At 57.7% G+C, this 14,424-nt stretch overlaps 1 protein-coding gene across 2 annotated transcripts in view; it reads right to left on the reverse strand.

Moving 5' to 3' along the window:
- Positions 1–1,749: 1,749 nt before the first annotated feature.
- Positions 1,750–14,424, reverse strand: part of CUNH1orf35 (chromosome unknown C1orf35 homolog) — a 72,653-nt gene continuing 59,978 nt past the window's right edge. For both annotated transcript variants that reach the window (XM_073677181.1, XM_073677182.1), the window contains exons 5-9: positions 7,509–7,591; positions 7,332–7,404; positions 7,014–7,093; positions 6,781–6,900; positions 1,750–2,258 (exon numbers count right to left, since the gene is read on the reverse strand). In XM_073677181.1, coding sequence (XP_073533282.1) covers positions 2,009–2,258; positions 6,781–6,900; positions 7,014–7,093; positions 7,332–7,404; positions 7,509–7,591 — 606 coding nt within the window. In that variant the 3' untranslated portion in view covers positions 1,750–2,008. The remainder of the gene's footprint in view (positions 2,259–6,780; positions 6,901–7,013; positions 7,094–7,331; positions 7,405–7,508; positions 7,592–14,424) is intronic.

A 14,424-nucleotide genomic window follows, 5' to 3' on the forward strand; every position in this document is an offset into this window, starting at 1 on the left:
GATGTACTGCACAGAGAAGGGGGATGTACTGCACAGAGAAGGGGGATGTGCCGCACAGGAAAGAGGGATGTGCCGCACAGGAAAGAGGGATGTGCCGCACAGGAAAGAGGGATGTGCCGCACAGGAAAGGATGAGCCGCAGAGAGGGGGATGTGAAGCACAGGGAAGGGAGATGTGCCGCACAGGGAAGGGCAAGGGGATGTGCCGAACAGGAAAGGGGAAGGGGATGTGCAGCACAGGAAAGGGGAAGGGGATGTGCAGCACAGGAAAGGGGAAGGGGATGTGCCGAACAGGAAAAGGGAAGGGGATGTGCAGCACAGGAAAGGGGGATGTGCCGCACAGAGAAAGGGGAAGGGGAAGTGCCGCACAGGAAAGGGGGATGTGCCGCACAGGAAATGGGAAGCGCCGCACAGGAAAGGGGGATGTGCCGCACAGGGAAGGGGGAATGTGCCGCACAGGAAAGGGGGAATGTGCCGCACAGGAAAGGGGGAATGTGCCGCACAGAGAGGGGGATGTGAAGCACAGAGAAGGGGGATGTGCAGCACAGAGAAGGGGGATGTACTGCACAGAGAAGGGGGATGTACCGCACAGAGAAGGGGGATGTGCCGCACAGGAAAGAGGGATGTGCCGCACAGGAAAGAGGGATGTGCCGCACAGGAAAGGGGGATGTGCCGCACAGGAAAGGGGGATCTGCCGCACAGGAAAGGATGAGCCGCAGAGAGGGGGATGTGAAGCACAGGGAAGGGAGATGTGCCGCACAGGGAAGGGGGATGTGCCGGACAGGGAAGGGGGATGTGCCGCACTGGGAGGGGATGTACCGCACTGGGAGGGGGAAGTGCCACACTCCATGTTCCTCAGCACTTGTTGGCGCTGTTCTGACAAGATCTTTGGGTCATCACTACGCCGTGGAGATGCGTGACTCCAGGAAATGTCAATGCCCCATGTACAGCCGCTCAGGAAGGCCCAGATAGTCTGTACGGCCCAGCGCCAGTCCTATGTGCCTGTGTGCAGGACTGCAGAAACCTGATACTCTGAGACTTGATACTCAGGAGGGGCTCATATACTTTTGGACATATCTGCAGCTTTAATCATGTCTAACTCCGCACTGCGCAGGGGAGGGGCTACAGTGCAGAGATCTGCTGCTTGGGGGAGGGGCATACATGCACTGCGCAGGGGAGGGGCTACAGTGCAGAGATCTGCTGCTTGGGGGAGGGGCATACATGCACTGCGCAGGGGAGGGGCTACAGTGCAGAGTTCTGCTGCTTGGGGGAGGGGCATACATGCACTGCGCAGGGGAGGGGCTACAGTGCAGAGATCTGCTGCTTGGGGGAGGGGCATACATGCACTGCGCAGGGGAGGGGCTACAGTGCAGAGATCTGCTGCTTGGGGGAGGGGCATACATGCACTGCGCAGGGGAGGGGCTACAGTGCAGAGATCTGCTGCTTGGGGGAGGGGCATACATGCACTGCGCAGGGGAGGGGCTACAGTGCAGAGATCTGCTGCTTGGGGGAGGGGCATACATGCACTGCGCAGGGGAGGGGCTACAGTGCAGAGCTGCTGCTTGGGGGAGGGGCATACATGCACTGCGCAGGGGAGGGGCTACAGTGCAGAGATCTGCTGCTTGGGGGAGGGGCATACATGCACTGCGCAGGGGAGGGGCTACAGTGCAGAGATCTGCTGCTTGGGGGAGGGGCATATACTCTATAGGAGAGGTCAGAGGGCATGCATACACTGTGGGAAGGGTCTCATCTATTATTGGGAGAGGCGAGGGAAGATGAGATTTATTAATATAAAACAGTATTTACAGAGAAATCTGGAAAAATAAAGCAATATCTAGAAAATCCCCTATAATGTCGGATTGGCCGGGGGTCCCGCTGAATGTAGGCTGCACTTCCATTCCACAGCTGTGGAGCCGCTGACCCCCACTGACCGCTCCAGCACATCAGTGACATGAGGCCGCGCTGTCCCTGAGTGACACAGGAGGCTCCCCGCAGCTCGTCCTGCCACCATCAATCCTCTGAGTCTGTGTCATGCCGTCGTTTGGCCCCACGCGGAGACGGTGACCCCCCCCTTCTCGTCTTGGTGGGGGTCCGTGCCAGGCGATGAGGGGAGCTGTCACTGGAAGAATGGGCATCGTAGCGATGTGTGCGGCGGGGCCCAGGCGAACGGCTCTGCTCTGATGAATGGCTGTCAGCTCTGCCGGCTCCAGGAGGACGAGACGATGATGGATGATGCTTGGAGGGGCCTATTCTCTTCCGCCTAACAATAGAGGAGAACAGGTCACAACACAAGAAGCACAAAGAGGGGGAAAGTGCAGAGCCGAGCATGGCCGACACTAGAAGGGGCATGATGTATACAGCACCGTGTACTTTATACTGCAGAGCGGTACGTCACATTACAGCATGGCATAGTACACAGTGGCTTGCAAAAGTATTCACCCCCTTGGCTTTTTACCTGTTTTGCTACATTACAACCTGCGTGTAAATATTTCTGTAATCCGATTTGTGTGTGATGCATCAGCAATAAATAGTCTAAGCTGGTGAAGTCAAGTGAGAAAAATATTTGATTTCATAAATTTAATTTATGACTATAACTATAAATTGTCACGTGCATATGTATTTACCCATTTTGCTATGAAGACCCTAAATATTTCTGGTGCAAGCAATTCCCTTCATAAGTCCCATGCTTAGTGACCGGACGTCCCCCCAGTGTCACATGTCTGTCAGTATATACACTTTATCTTTTCTGAGAAGCCACAGAGGCTGCAACACCATTAATAAGAGGCACCACTAACCAAACAACACCATGAAGACCAAGGAGATCTCCAAACAACACCATGAAGACCAGGGAGATCTCCAAACAACACCATGAAGATCTATAAGATCTTCAAACACCATGAAGATCAATAAGATCTCCAAACAACACCATGAAGATCTCCAAACAACACCATGAAGACCATGGAGATCTCCAAACAACACAATGAAGACCATGGAGATCTCCAAACAACACAATGAAGACCATGGAGATCTCCAAACAACACAATGAAGACCATGGAGATCTCCAAACAACACCATGAAGACCATGGAGATCTCCAAACAACACCATGAAAACCATGGAGATCTCCAAACAACACCATGAAGACCATGGAGATCTCCAAACAACACCATGAAGACCATGGAGATCTCCAAACAACACCATGAAGACCATGGAGATCTCCAAACAACACCATGAAAACCATGGAGATCTCCAAACAACACCATGAAAACCATGGAGATCTCCAAACAACACCATGAAGATCAATAAGATCTCCAAACAACACCATGAACACCATGGAGATCTCCAAACAACACCATGGAGATCTCCAAACAACACAATGAAGACCATGGAGATCTCCAAACAACACAATGAAGACCATGGAGATCTCCAAACAACACAATGAAGACCATGGAGATCTCCAAACAACACAATGAAGACCATGGAGAACTCCAAACAACACCATGAAAACCATGGAGATCTCCAAACAGCACCATGAAGATCAATAAGATCTCCAAACAACACAATGAAGACCATGGAGATCTCCAAACAACACCATGAAGACCATGGAGATCTCCAAACAACACAATGAAGACCATGGAGATCTCCAAACAACACAATGAAGACCATGGAGATCTCCAAACAACACAATGAAGACCATGGAGATCTCCAAACAACACAATGAAGACCATGGAGATCTCCAAACAACACAATGAAGACCATGGAGATCTCCAAACAACACAATGAAGACCATGGAGATCTCCAAACAACACAATGAAGACCATGGAGATCTCCAAACAACATCATGAAAACCATGGAGATCTCCAAACAACACCATGAAAACCATGGAGATCTCCAAACAACACCATGAAGATCAATAAGATCTCCAAACAACACAATGAAGACCATGGGGATCTCCAAACAACACCATGAAAACCATGGAGATCTCCAAACAACACCATGAAGACCATGGAGATCTCCAACAACACCATGAAGACCATGGAGATCTCCAAACAACACAATGAAGACCATGGAGATCTCCAAACAACACCATGAAAACCATGGAGATCTCCAAACAACACCATGAAAACCATGGAGATCTCCAAACAACACCATGAAAATCAATAAGATCTCCAAACAACACCATGAAGACCATGGAGATCTCCAAACAACACAATGAAGACCATGGAGATCTCTAAACAACACAATGAAGACCAAGGAGATCTCCAAACAACACCATGAAGATCAATAAGATCTCCAAACAACACCATGAAGACCATGGAGATCTCCAAACAACACCATGAAGACCATGGAGATCTCCAAACAACACCATGAAGACCAAGGAGAACTCTAGACAAGTCAGGGACAAAGTTATTGACAAGTACAAGTCAGGGTTGGGTTCTAAAAAAAATATCCTAATCTTTGATGATCCAGCGGAGCACCATCAAATCCATTATCATCAAGTGGAAAGAACATGGTACCACAGCAAACATGCCAAGAAAGGGTGCCCACCAAAACTCTCAAGAGACCAAACGTAACCCCTGAAGGAGCTGCAGAGTTCCCAAGCAGAGACTGGAGTATCTGTCCATACGTCCACAATAAGCCGTACACTCCATAGATGCGGTCTTTATGGAAGAGTGGGCATAAAAAAAGTCTTTGCTTACTCACAAAAATTGTACGGCTCGTTTTGAGTTTGCCAAAAGACATGTGGGAGACTCCCCAAATGTATGGAGGAAGGTGCTAAGGTCAGATGAGACTAAAATTGAACTTTTTGGCCACCAAGGTAACTGCTATGTCTGGCACCAAACCAACAGCTCATCACCCCAAGAACACCATCCCCACAGTGAAACATGGTGGTGGCAGTATCATGCTGGGGAGATTGTTTTCCAGGAGCAGGGACAGGGAATATGGGTTGAGATGAGGAGAAGATGTATGGTGCGAAATACAGGGATATTCTTGAGTAAAACCTGTTTGTAGGTCAGTGATTTGAGACTCGGACCGAGGTTTACCTTCCAACAAGAAAAAGACCAAACCATACTGCAAAAGCAACACTCGAGTGGTTTAAGGGGAAACGTGTAAATGTTCTGGAGTGGCTGAGTAACAGCCCAGACCTTCATCCAACGGAGAATCTGTGGTCAGACTTGAAGATTGCTGTTCACCAAAGGAAACCATCTATCCTGAAGGAGCTGGAGCAGTTTTGCCTTGGGGAATGGGCAAAAATCCCAGTGGCAAGATGTGGAAAGCTCATAGAGACTTATTCAAAGCAACTTACAGGTGGCTCTACAAAGTACTGACTTTAGGGGGGTGAATAGTTATAGTCACTGAAGTTTTCAGTTGTTTTGTTCTATTTGTTGTTTGCTTCACAATAAAAAGAAAACCAAATGTTCAGAGTTGTCGGCATGTTCTTTACATTAACTGATGCAAACCCTCAAAAAGAACAGTGAAATTCCAGGTTGTGAGGAAGCAAAACACAAAAAAAGTCAAGTGGATGAATACTTTGCAAGCCACTGTACATTATACACCAGGGCAGCACAGATTGTACAGGGCCCCTGATAAGAAAAGTGTAGGGGCCCCTCCTCTCTGCATCTAATATCAGAGGTCAGCCAGTGACCTCTCCTCCTCTCTGTATCTTATATCAGAAGTCGGCACTGACCTCTCCTCCTCTCTCTATCTAATATCAGAAGTCGGCACTGACCTCTCCTCCTCGCTGTATATAATACCGGGGTCGGCACTGGCCTCTCCTCCTCTCTGTATCTGATATCGGGCTTCGGCACTGGCCTCTCCTCCTCTCTGTACCTGATATAGGTACTGGCCTCTCTTCCTCTCTGTATCTGATATCGGGGATCGGCACTGGCCTCTCCTCCTCTCGGTATCTGATATCGGCACTGGCCTCTCCTCCTCTCTGTATCTGATATTGGGGGTCGGCACTGGCCTCTCCTCTCTGTATCTAATATCGGGCTTCAGCACTGGCCTCTCCTCCTCTCTGTATCTGATATCGGGGGTCAGCACTGGCCTCTCCTCCTCTCTGTATCTAATATCGGGCTTCGGCACTGGCCTCTCCTCCTCTCTGTACCTGATATAGGTACTGGCCTCTCCTCCTCTCTGTATCTGATATCGGGGGTCGGTACTGACCTCTCCTCCTCTCTGTATCTGATATCGGTACTGGCCTCTCCTCCTCTCTGTATCTGATATCGGCACTGGCCTCTCCTCCTCTCTGTATCTGATATTGGGGGTCGGCACTGGCCTCTCCTCCTCTCTGTATCTGATATTGGGGGTCGGTACTGGCCTCTCCTCCTCTCTGTATCTGATATCGAGGTAGTCACTGGCCTCTCCTCCTCTCTGTATCTAGTATTGGCACTGCCCTCTCTTCCTTTATGTATCTAATATTGGGGGTCAGCACTGGCATCTCTTCCTCAGTATCTAGAGGTTCGGCACTGGCCTCTCCTCTTGGTATCTAATATCGGGGATCGGCACTGGCCTCTCCTCCTCTCTGTATCCGATATCCGGGGTCAGCACTGGCCTCTCCTCTCGGTATCTGATATCGAGGTTCGGCACTGGCCTCTCCTCTCGGTATCTAATATCGGGCTTCGGCACTGGCCTCTCCTCCTCTCTGTATCTGATATCGGGGTTCAGTACTGGCCTCTCCTCTCGGTATCTAATATCGGGCTTCGGCACTGGCCTCTCCGCCTCTCTGTATCTGATATCGGGGTCGGTACTGGCCTCTCCTCCTCTCTGTATCTGATATCACCTCTCATGTTTTCCATCATCTGATGAAGAGTCCGACCTCCGACGCTTTTCCTTTTTCACTTTCTTTTCTTTCTTCCTTTTCTTCTTTTTCTCCTTTTTTGCCTTTTTCCTGCCCTCTGACCTGTAACACAGAAATTCCCAAACACTTTAAGGGTTGCTCCACTCACAGGGTCCGCACCCATCAGTATATAGTCACTGTGATCATGGCAGCCCCACTCCACCCATTGTGATCACCTCGCCGGCGTCTCATCTTCGCTCTTCTCCACTGCCTGTTTCTTGTTCGGAAGATTCTCCCGCTCTCCAGTTTTCTGATGCTACAGATGGAAAGAAGAGGTCAGCGCTGGGGGAGGGGTGATTAACCCCTCTTGATCTGTATATCCATACACCGTGCTATATTTCTCATGTATAGAAGAGATAAACCCAAAAGTCAACAGGACTGGTCACAGCCATAATGAAATGTCCAGTCATGTGACTGACAGAAAGTAAAGGCCCCCCCACCCCAGCGAGCTGTACAGGTCACTGCCCCCCGGACATCACCGGGCTCAGACTTACGGTGAAGATGGAGAAGCCCATCTTTGCTGCCTCCTTATCTTCTTTAGAAAGGGTCACCCGGTTTGCGGAGACGCTGCAGGCGACAATCACACGAGATTACAACATGGCACGAGTGCACGATGATACAAGCGCCTGAACCCCCGAGTATCGTGGCGTCTCCACTACACGCCATCTCACCTGGAGGTCCCCAGGCCCAGCACCCGGTCCACACCGCGCTCATCCCTCTCCGATCCCTCCCGCTTACAGGCCTCTGCGAATTCCTAAATCACACAGGAAGGAGCCATCAGCCATGACTGTGCTTAGCTCTGGCATCTCAACGGAGGAGGGGCCCCTGTGTGTGTGTGTCAGGGGGAGGGGCTCCTGTGTGTCAGAGCCGGGGGGGAGGGGCTCCTGTGTGTGTGGGTGTCAGGGGGAGGGGCTCCTGTGTGTCAGAGCCGGGGGGAGGGGCTCCTGTGTGTGTGTGTCAGAGCCGGGGGGAGGGGCTCCTGTGTGTGTGTCAGAGCCGGGGGAGGGGCTCCTGTGTGTGTGTGTGTCATAGCCGGGGGGAGGGGCTCCTGTGTGTGTGTGTCAGAGCCGGGGGGAGGGGCTCCTGTGTGTGTCAGAGCCGGGGGGAGGGGCCCGTGTGTGTGTGTGTGTCAGAGCCGGGGGGAGGGGCGCCTGTGTGTGTGTGTGTGTGTCAGAGCCGGGGGGAGGGGATCCTGTGTGTGTGTCAGAGCCGGGGGGAGGGGCTCCTGTGTGTGTGTGTGTCAGAGCCGGGGGGAGGGGCTCCTGTGTGTGTGTGTGTGTGTGTGTGTGTGTGTGTGTGTCAGAGCCGGGGGGAGGGGGTCCTGTGTGTGTGTGTCAGAGCCGGGGGGAGGGGGTCCTGTGTGTGTGTGTCAGAGCCGGGGGGAGGGGCTCCTGTGTGTGTGTGTGTGTCAGAGCTGGGAGGGAGGGGCTCCTGTGTGTGTGTCAGAGCTGGGAGGGAGGGGCTCCTGTGTGTGTGTGTGTCAGAGCCGGGGGGAGGGGCTCCTGTGTGTGTCAGAGCCGGTGGGAGGGGCCCCTGTGTGTGTGTGTGTGTCAGAGCCGGGGGGAGGGGCCCGTGTGTGTGTGTGTGTGTGTGTGTGTGTGTCAGAGCCGGGGGGAGGGGTTCCTGTGTGTGTGTCAAAGCCGGGGGGAGGGGCCCCTGTGTGTGTGTGTGTGTGTGTCAGAGCCGGGGGGAGGGGCTCCTGTGTGTGTGTGTGTGTGTCAGAGCCGGGGGGAGGGGATCCTGTGTGTGTGTGTCAGAGCCGGGGGGAGGGGCTCCTGTGTGTGTGTGTGTGTGTGTGTGTGTGTGTCAGAGCCGGGGGGAGGGGCTCCTGTGTGTGTGTGTGTGTGTGTGTGTGTGTGTCAGAGCTGGGAGGGAGGGGCTCCTGTGTGTGTGTGTGTGTCAGAGCCAGGGGGAGGGGCTCCTGTGTGTTTGTGTGTGTGTGTGTCAGAGCCGGGGGGAGGGGCTCCTGTGTGTGTGTGTGTGTCAGAGCTGGGAGGGAGGGGCTCCTGTGTGTGTGTGTCAGAGCCAGGGGGAGGGGCTCCTGTGTGTGTGTGTGTGTCAGAGCCGGGGGGAGGGGCTCCTGTGTGTGTGTGTGTGTGTGTGTGTGTGTGTGTGTCAGAGCCGGGGGGAGGGGCTCCTGTGTGTGTCAGAGCCGGGGGGAGGGGCTCCTGTGTGTGTGTGTCAGAGCCGGGGGGAGGGGCTCCTGTGTGTGTGTCAGAGCCGGGGGGAGGGGCCCCTGTGTGTCAGAGCTAGGGGGAGGGGCTCCTGTGTGTGTGTGTGTGTGTATCAGAGCCGAGGGAAGGGGCTCCTGTGTGTGTGTGTGTCAGAGCCGGGGGGAGGGGCTCCTGTGTGTGTGTGTCAGAGCCGGGGGGAGGGGCCCCTGTGTGTGTGTGTCAGAGCCGGGGGGAGGGGCTCCTTTGTGTGTGTGTGTGTGTATCAGAGGCGGGGGAAGGGGCTCCTGTGTGTGTGTCAGAGCCGGGGGGAGGGGCTCCTGTGTGTGTGTGTGTCAGGGGGAGGGGCCCATGTGTGTGTGTCAGGGGGAGGGGCTCCTGTGTGTGTGTCAGAGCCGGGAGGGAGGGGCCCCTGTGTGTGTCAGGGGGAGGGGCTCCTGTGTGTGTCAGAGCTGGGGGGAGGGGCTCCTGTGTGTGTGTGTGTCAGAGCCAGGGGGAGGGGCTCCTGTGTGTGTGTGTGTGTGTGTGTGTCAGAGCCGGGGGGAGGGGCTCCTGTGTGTGTGTGTGTGTGTGTGTCAGAGCTGGGGGGGGGGGCTCCTGTGTGTGTGTCAGAGCCGGGGGGGAGGGGCTCCTGTGTGTGTGTCAGAGCCGGGGGGAGGGGCTCCTGTGTGTGTGTTTCAGAGCTGGGAGGGAGGGGCCCCTGTGTGTGTGTCAGGGGGAGGGGCTCCTGTGTGTGTGTCAGAGCCGGGGGGAGGGGCTCCTGTGTGTGTGTGTGTCATAGCCGGGGGGAGGGGCTCCTGTGTGTGTGTGTGTGTGTCAGAGCCGGGGGGAGGGGCTCCTGTGTGTGTCAGAGCCGGGGGGAGGGGCCCGTGTGTGTGTGTGTGTGTGTGTGTGTCAGAGCCGGGGGGAGGGGCGCCTGTGTGTGTGTCAGAGCCGGGGGGAGGGGATCCTGTGTGTGTGTCAGAGCCGGGGGGAGGGGCTCCTGTGTGTGTGTGTGTCAGAGCCGGGGGGAGGGGCTCCTGTGTGTGTCAGAGCCGGGGGGAGGGGCCCGTGTGTGTGTGTGTGTGTGTGTCAGAGCCGGGGGGAGGGGCGCCTGTGTGTGTGTCAGAGCCGGGGGGAGGGGATCCTGTGTGTGTGTCAGAGCCGGGGGGAGGGGCTCCTGTGTGTGTGTGTGTGTGTCAGAGCCGGGGGGAGGGGCTCCTGTGTGTGTGTGTGTGTGTGTGTCAGAGCCAGGGGGAGGGGCTCCTGTGTGTGTGTGTGTCAGAGCCGGGGGGAGGGGCTCCTGTGTGTGTGTGTGTGTCAGAGCTGGGAGGGAGGGGCTCCTGTGTGTGTGTGTGTGTGTGTCAGAGCCGGGGGGAGGGGCTCCTGTGTGTGTGTGTGTGTGTGTCAGAGCCGGGGGGAGGGGCTCCTGTGTGTGTGTGTGTCAGAGCCGGGGGGAGGGGCTCCTGTGTGTGTGTCAGAGCCGGGGGGAGGGGCTCCTGTGTGTGTGTCAGAGCCGGGGGGAGGGGCCCCTGTGTGTCAGAGCTAGGGGGAGGGGCTCCTGTGTGTGTGTGTGTGTGTGTATCAGAGCCGAGGGAAGGGGCTCCTGTGTGTGTGTGTGTCAGAGCCGGGGGGAGGGGCTCCTGTGTGTGTGTGTCAGAGCCGGGGGGAGGGGCCCCTGTGTGTGTGTGTCAGAGCCGGGGGGAGGGGCTCCTGTGTGTGTGTGTGTGTGTGTGTGTGTGTGTGTATCAGAGGCGGGGGAAGGGGCTCCTGTGTGTGTGTCAGAGCCGGGGGGAGGGGCCCCTGTGTGTGTGTCAGGGGGAGGGGCTCCTGTGTGTGTGTCAGAGCCGGGAGGGAGGGGCCCCTGTGTGTGTCAGGGGGAGGGGCTCCTGTGTGTGTCAGAGCTGGGGGGAGGGGCTCCTGTGTGTGTGTGTGTGTGTCAGAGCCAGGGGGAGGGGCTCCTGTGTGTGTGTGTGTGTCAGAGCCGGGGGGAGGGGCTCCTGTGTGTGTGTGTGTGTGTGTGTGTCAGAGCCGGGGGGAGGGGCTCCTGTGTGTGTGTCAGAGCCGGGGGGGAGGGGCTCCTGTGTGTGTGTCAGAGCCGGGGGGAGGGGCTCCTGTGTGTGTGTTTCAGAGCTGGGAGGGAGGGGCCCCTGTGTGTGTGTGTCAGGGGGAGGGGCTCCTGTGTGTGTGTCAGAGCCGGGGGGAGGGGCTCCTGTGTGTGTGTGTGTGTGTGTCAGAGCTGGGGGGAGGGGCTCCTGTGTGTGTGTGTGTCAGAGCCGGGGGGAGGGGCTCCTGTGTGTGTGTGTCAGAGCCAGGGGGAGGGGCTCCTGTGTGTGTGTGTGTCAGAGCCGGGGGGAGGGGCTCCTGTGTGTGTGTGTCAGAGCCAGGGGGAGGGGCTCCTGTGTGTGTGTGTGTCATAGCCGGGGGGAGGGGCTCCTGTGTGTGTGTGTGTGTGTGTGTGTGTCAGAGCCGGGGGGAGGGGCTCCTGTGTGTGTCAGAGCCGGGGGGAGGGGCCCGTGTATGTGTGTCAGAGCCGGGGGGAGGGGCGCCTGTGTGTGTGTGTGTGTGTGTGTGTGTGTCAGAGCCGGGGGGAGGGGATCCTGTGTGTGTGTCAGAGCCGGGGGGAGGGGCTCCTGTGTGTGTGTGTGTCAGAGCCGGGGGGAGGGGCTCCTGTGTGTGTGTGTGTGTGTCAGAGCCGGGGGGAGGGGCTCCTGTGTGTGTGTGTGTGTGTGTCAGAGCTGGGAGGGAGGGGCTCCTGTGTGTGTGTGTGTGTCAGAGCCAGGGGGAGGGGCTCCTGTGTGTGTGTGTCAGAGCCGGGGGGAGGGGCTCCTGTGTGTGTGTGTCAGAGCCGGGGGGAGGGGCTCCTGTGTGTGTGTCAGAGCCGGGGGGAGGGGCTCCTGTGTGTGTGTCAGAGCCGGGGGGAGGGGCCCCTGTGTGTCAGAGCTAGGGGGAGGGGCTCCTGTGTGTGTGTGTGTGTGTATCAGAGCCGAGGGAAGGGGCTCCTGTGTGTGTGTGTCAGAGCCGGGGGGAGGGGCTCCTGTGTGTGTGTGTCAGAGCCGGGGGGAGGGGCCCCTGTGTGTGTGTGTCAGAGCCGGGGGGAGGGGCTCCTGTGTGTGTGTGTGTGTGTGTGTGTATCAGAGGCGGGGGAAGGGGCTCCTGTGTGTGTGTCAGAGCCGGGGGGAGGGGCTCCTGTGTGTGTGTGTGTCAGGGGGAGGGGCCCCTGTGTGTGTCAGGGGGAGGGGCTCCTGTGTGTGTCAGAGCTGGGGGGAGGGGCTCCTGTGTGTGTGTGTGTGTCAGAGCCAGGGGGAGGGGCTCCTGTGTGTGTGTGTGTCAGAGCCGGGGGGAGGGGCTCCTGTGTGTGTGTGTGTGTGTGTGTCAGAGCCGGGGGGAGGGGCTCCTGTGTGTGTGTCAGAGCCGGGGGGGAGGGGCTCCTGTGTGTGTGTCAGAGCCGGGGGGAGGGGCTCCTGTGTGTGTGTTTCAGAGCTGGGAGGGAGGGGCCCCTGTGTGTGTGTGTCAGGGGGAGGGGCTCCTGTGTGTGTGTCAGAGCCGGGGGGAGGGGCTCCTGTGTGTGTGTGTGTGTCAGAGCTGGGGGGAGGGGCTCCTGTGTGTGTGTGTGTGTCAGAGCCGGGGGGAGGGGCTCCTGTGTGTGTGTGTCAGAGCCAGGGGGAGGGGCTCCTGTGTGTGTGTCATAGCCGGGGGGAGGGGCTCCTGTGTGTGTGTGTGTCAGAGCCGGGGGGAGGGGCTCCTGTGTGTGTCAGAGCCGGGGGGAGGGGCCCGTGTGTGTGTGTGTGTGTCAGAGCCGGGGGGAGGGGCGCCTGTGTGTGTGTGTGTATGTCAGAGCCGGGGGGAGGGGATCCTGTGTGTGTGTCAGAGCCGGGGGGAGGGGCTCCTGTGTGTGTGTGTGTCAGAGCCGGGGGGAGGGGCTCCTGTGTGTGTGTGTGTGTGTCAGAGCCGGGGGGAGGGGCTCCTGTGTGTGTGTGTCAGAGCCGGGGGGAGGGGCTCCTGTGTGTGTGTGTGTGTCAGAGCTGGGAGGGAGGGGCTCCTGTGTGTGTGTGTGTGTGTGTCAGAGCTGGGAGGGAGGGGCTCCTGTGTGTGTGTGTGTCAGAGCCGGGGGGAGGGGCTCCTGTGTGTGTCAGAGCCGGTGGGAGGGGCCCCTGTGTGTGTGTGTGTCAGAGCCGGGGGGAGGGGCCCCTGTGTGTGTGTGTGTGTGTGTGTGTGTGTGTCAGAGCCGGGGGGAGGGGCTCCTGTGTGTGTTTGTGTCAGAGCCGGGGGGAGGGGCTCCTGTGTGTGTGTGTGTGTCAGAGCCGGGGGGAGGGGTTCCTGTGTGTGTGTCAGAGCCAGGGGGAGGGGCCCCTGTGTGTGTGTGTCAGAGCCAGGGGGAGGGGCTCCTGTGTGTGTGTGTGTGTGTGTGTGTCAGAGCCGGGGGGAGGGGCTCCTGTGTGTGTGTGTGTGTGTGTCAGAGTCGGGGGGAGGGGCCCCTGTGTGTGTGTGTGTGTGTGTGTGTGTCAGAGCCGGGGGGAGGGGCTCCTGTGTGTGTGTGTGTCAGAGCCGGGGGGAGGGGCTCCTGTGTGTGTGTGTCAGAGTCGGGGGGAGGGGCTCCTGTGTGTGTGTCGGAGCCGGGGGGAGGGGCTCCTGTGTGTGTGTCAGAGCCGGGGGGAGGGGCCCCTGTGTGTCAGAGCTAGGGGGAGGGGCTCCTGTGTGTGTGTGTGTGTGTCAGAGCCGGGGGGAGGGGCTCCTGTGTGTGTGTGTGTGTATCAGAGCCGAGGGAAGGGGCTCCTGTGTGTGTGTGTGTGTCAGAGCCGGGGGGAGGGGCTCCTGTGTGTGTGTGTGTCAGAGCCGGGGGGAGGGGCCCCTGTGTGTGTGTGTCAGAGCCGGGGGGAGGGGCTCCTGTGTGTGTGTGTATCAGAGGCGGGGGAAGGGGCTCCTGTGTGTGTGTCAGAGCCGGGAGGAGGGGCTCCTGTGTGTGTGTCAGAGCCGGGGGGAGGGGCTCCTGTGTGTGTGTGTCAGAGCCGGGGGGAGGGGCTCCTGTGTGTGTGTGTGTCAGAGCTGGGGAGAGGGGATCCTGTGTGTGTGTGTGTCAGAGCCGGGGGGAGGGGCTCCTGTGTGTGTGTGTCAGAGCTAGGGGGAGGGGCTCCTGTGTGTGTGTGTCAGAGCTAGGGGGAGGGGCTCCTGTGTGTGTGTGTCAGAGCTGGGGAGAGGGGCTCCTGTGTGTGTGTGTCAGAGCTAGGGGGAGGGGCTCCTATGTGTGTGTGTCAGAGCTGGGGAGAGGGGATCCTGTGTGTGTGTGTGTGTCAGAGCTGGGGGAGGGGCTCCTGTGTGTGTGTGTGTGTCATAGCTAGGGGGAGGGGCTCCTGTGTGTGTGTGTGTGTCAGAGCCGGGGGGAGGGGCTCCTGTGTGTGTGTGTGTCAGAGCTGGGGAGAGGGGCTCCTGTGTGTGT

This window comes from Phyllobates terribilis, unplaced genomic scaffold, assembly GCF_046119375.1.
Source record: "Phyllobates terribilis strain yellow unplaced genomic scaffold, ASM4611937v1 Scaffold_4__5_contigs__length_816908805, whole genome shotgun sequence".
Lineage (NCBI taxonomy): Eukaryota > Metazoa > Chordata > Amphibia > Anura > Dendrobatidae > Phyllobates > Phyllobates terribilis.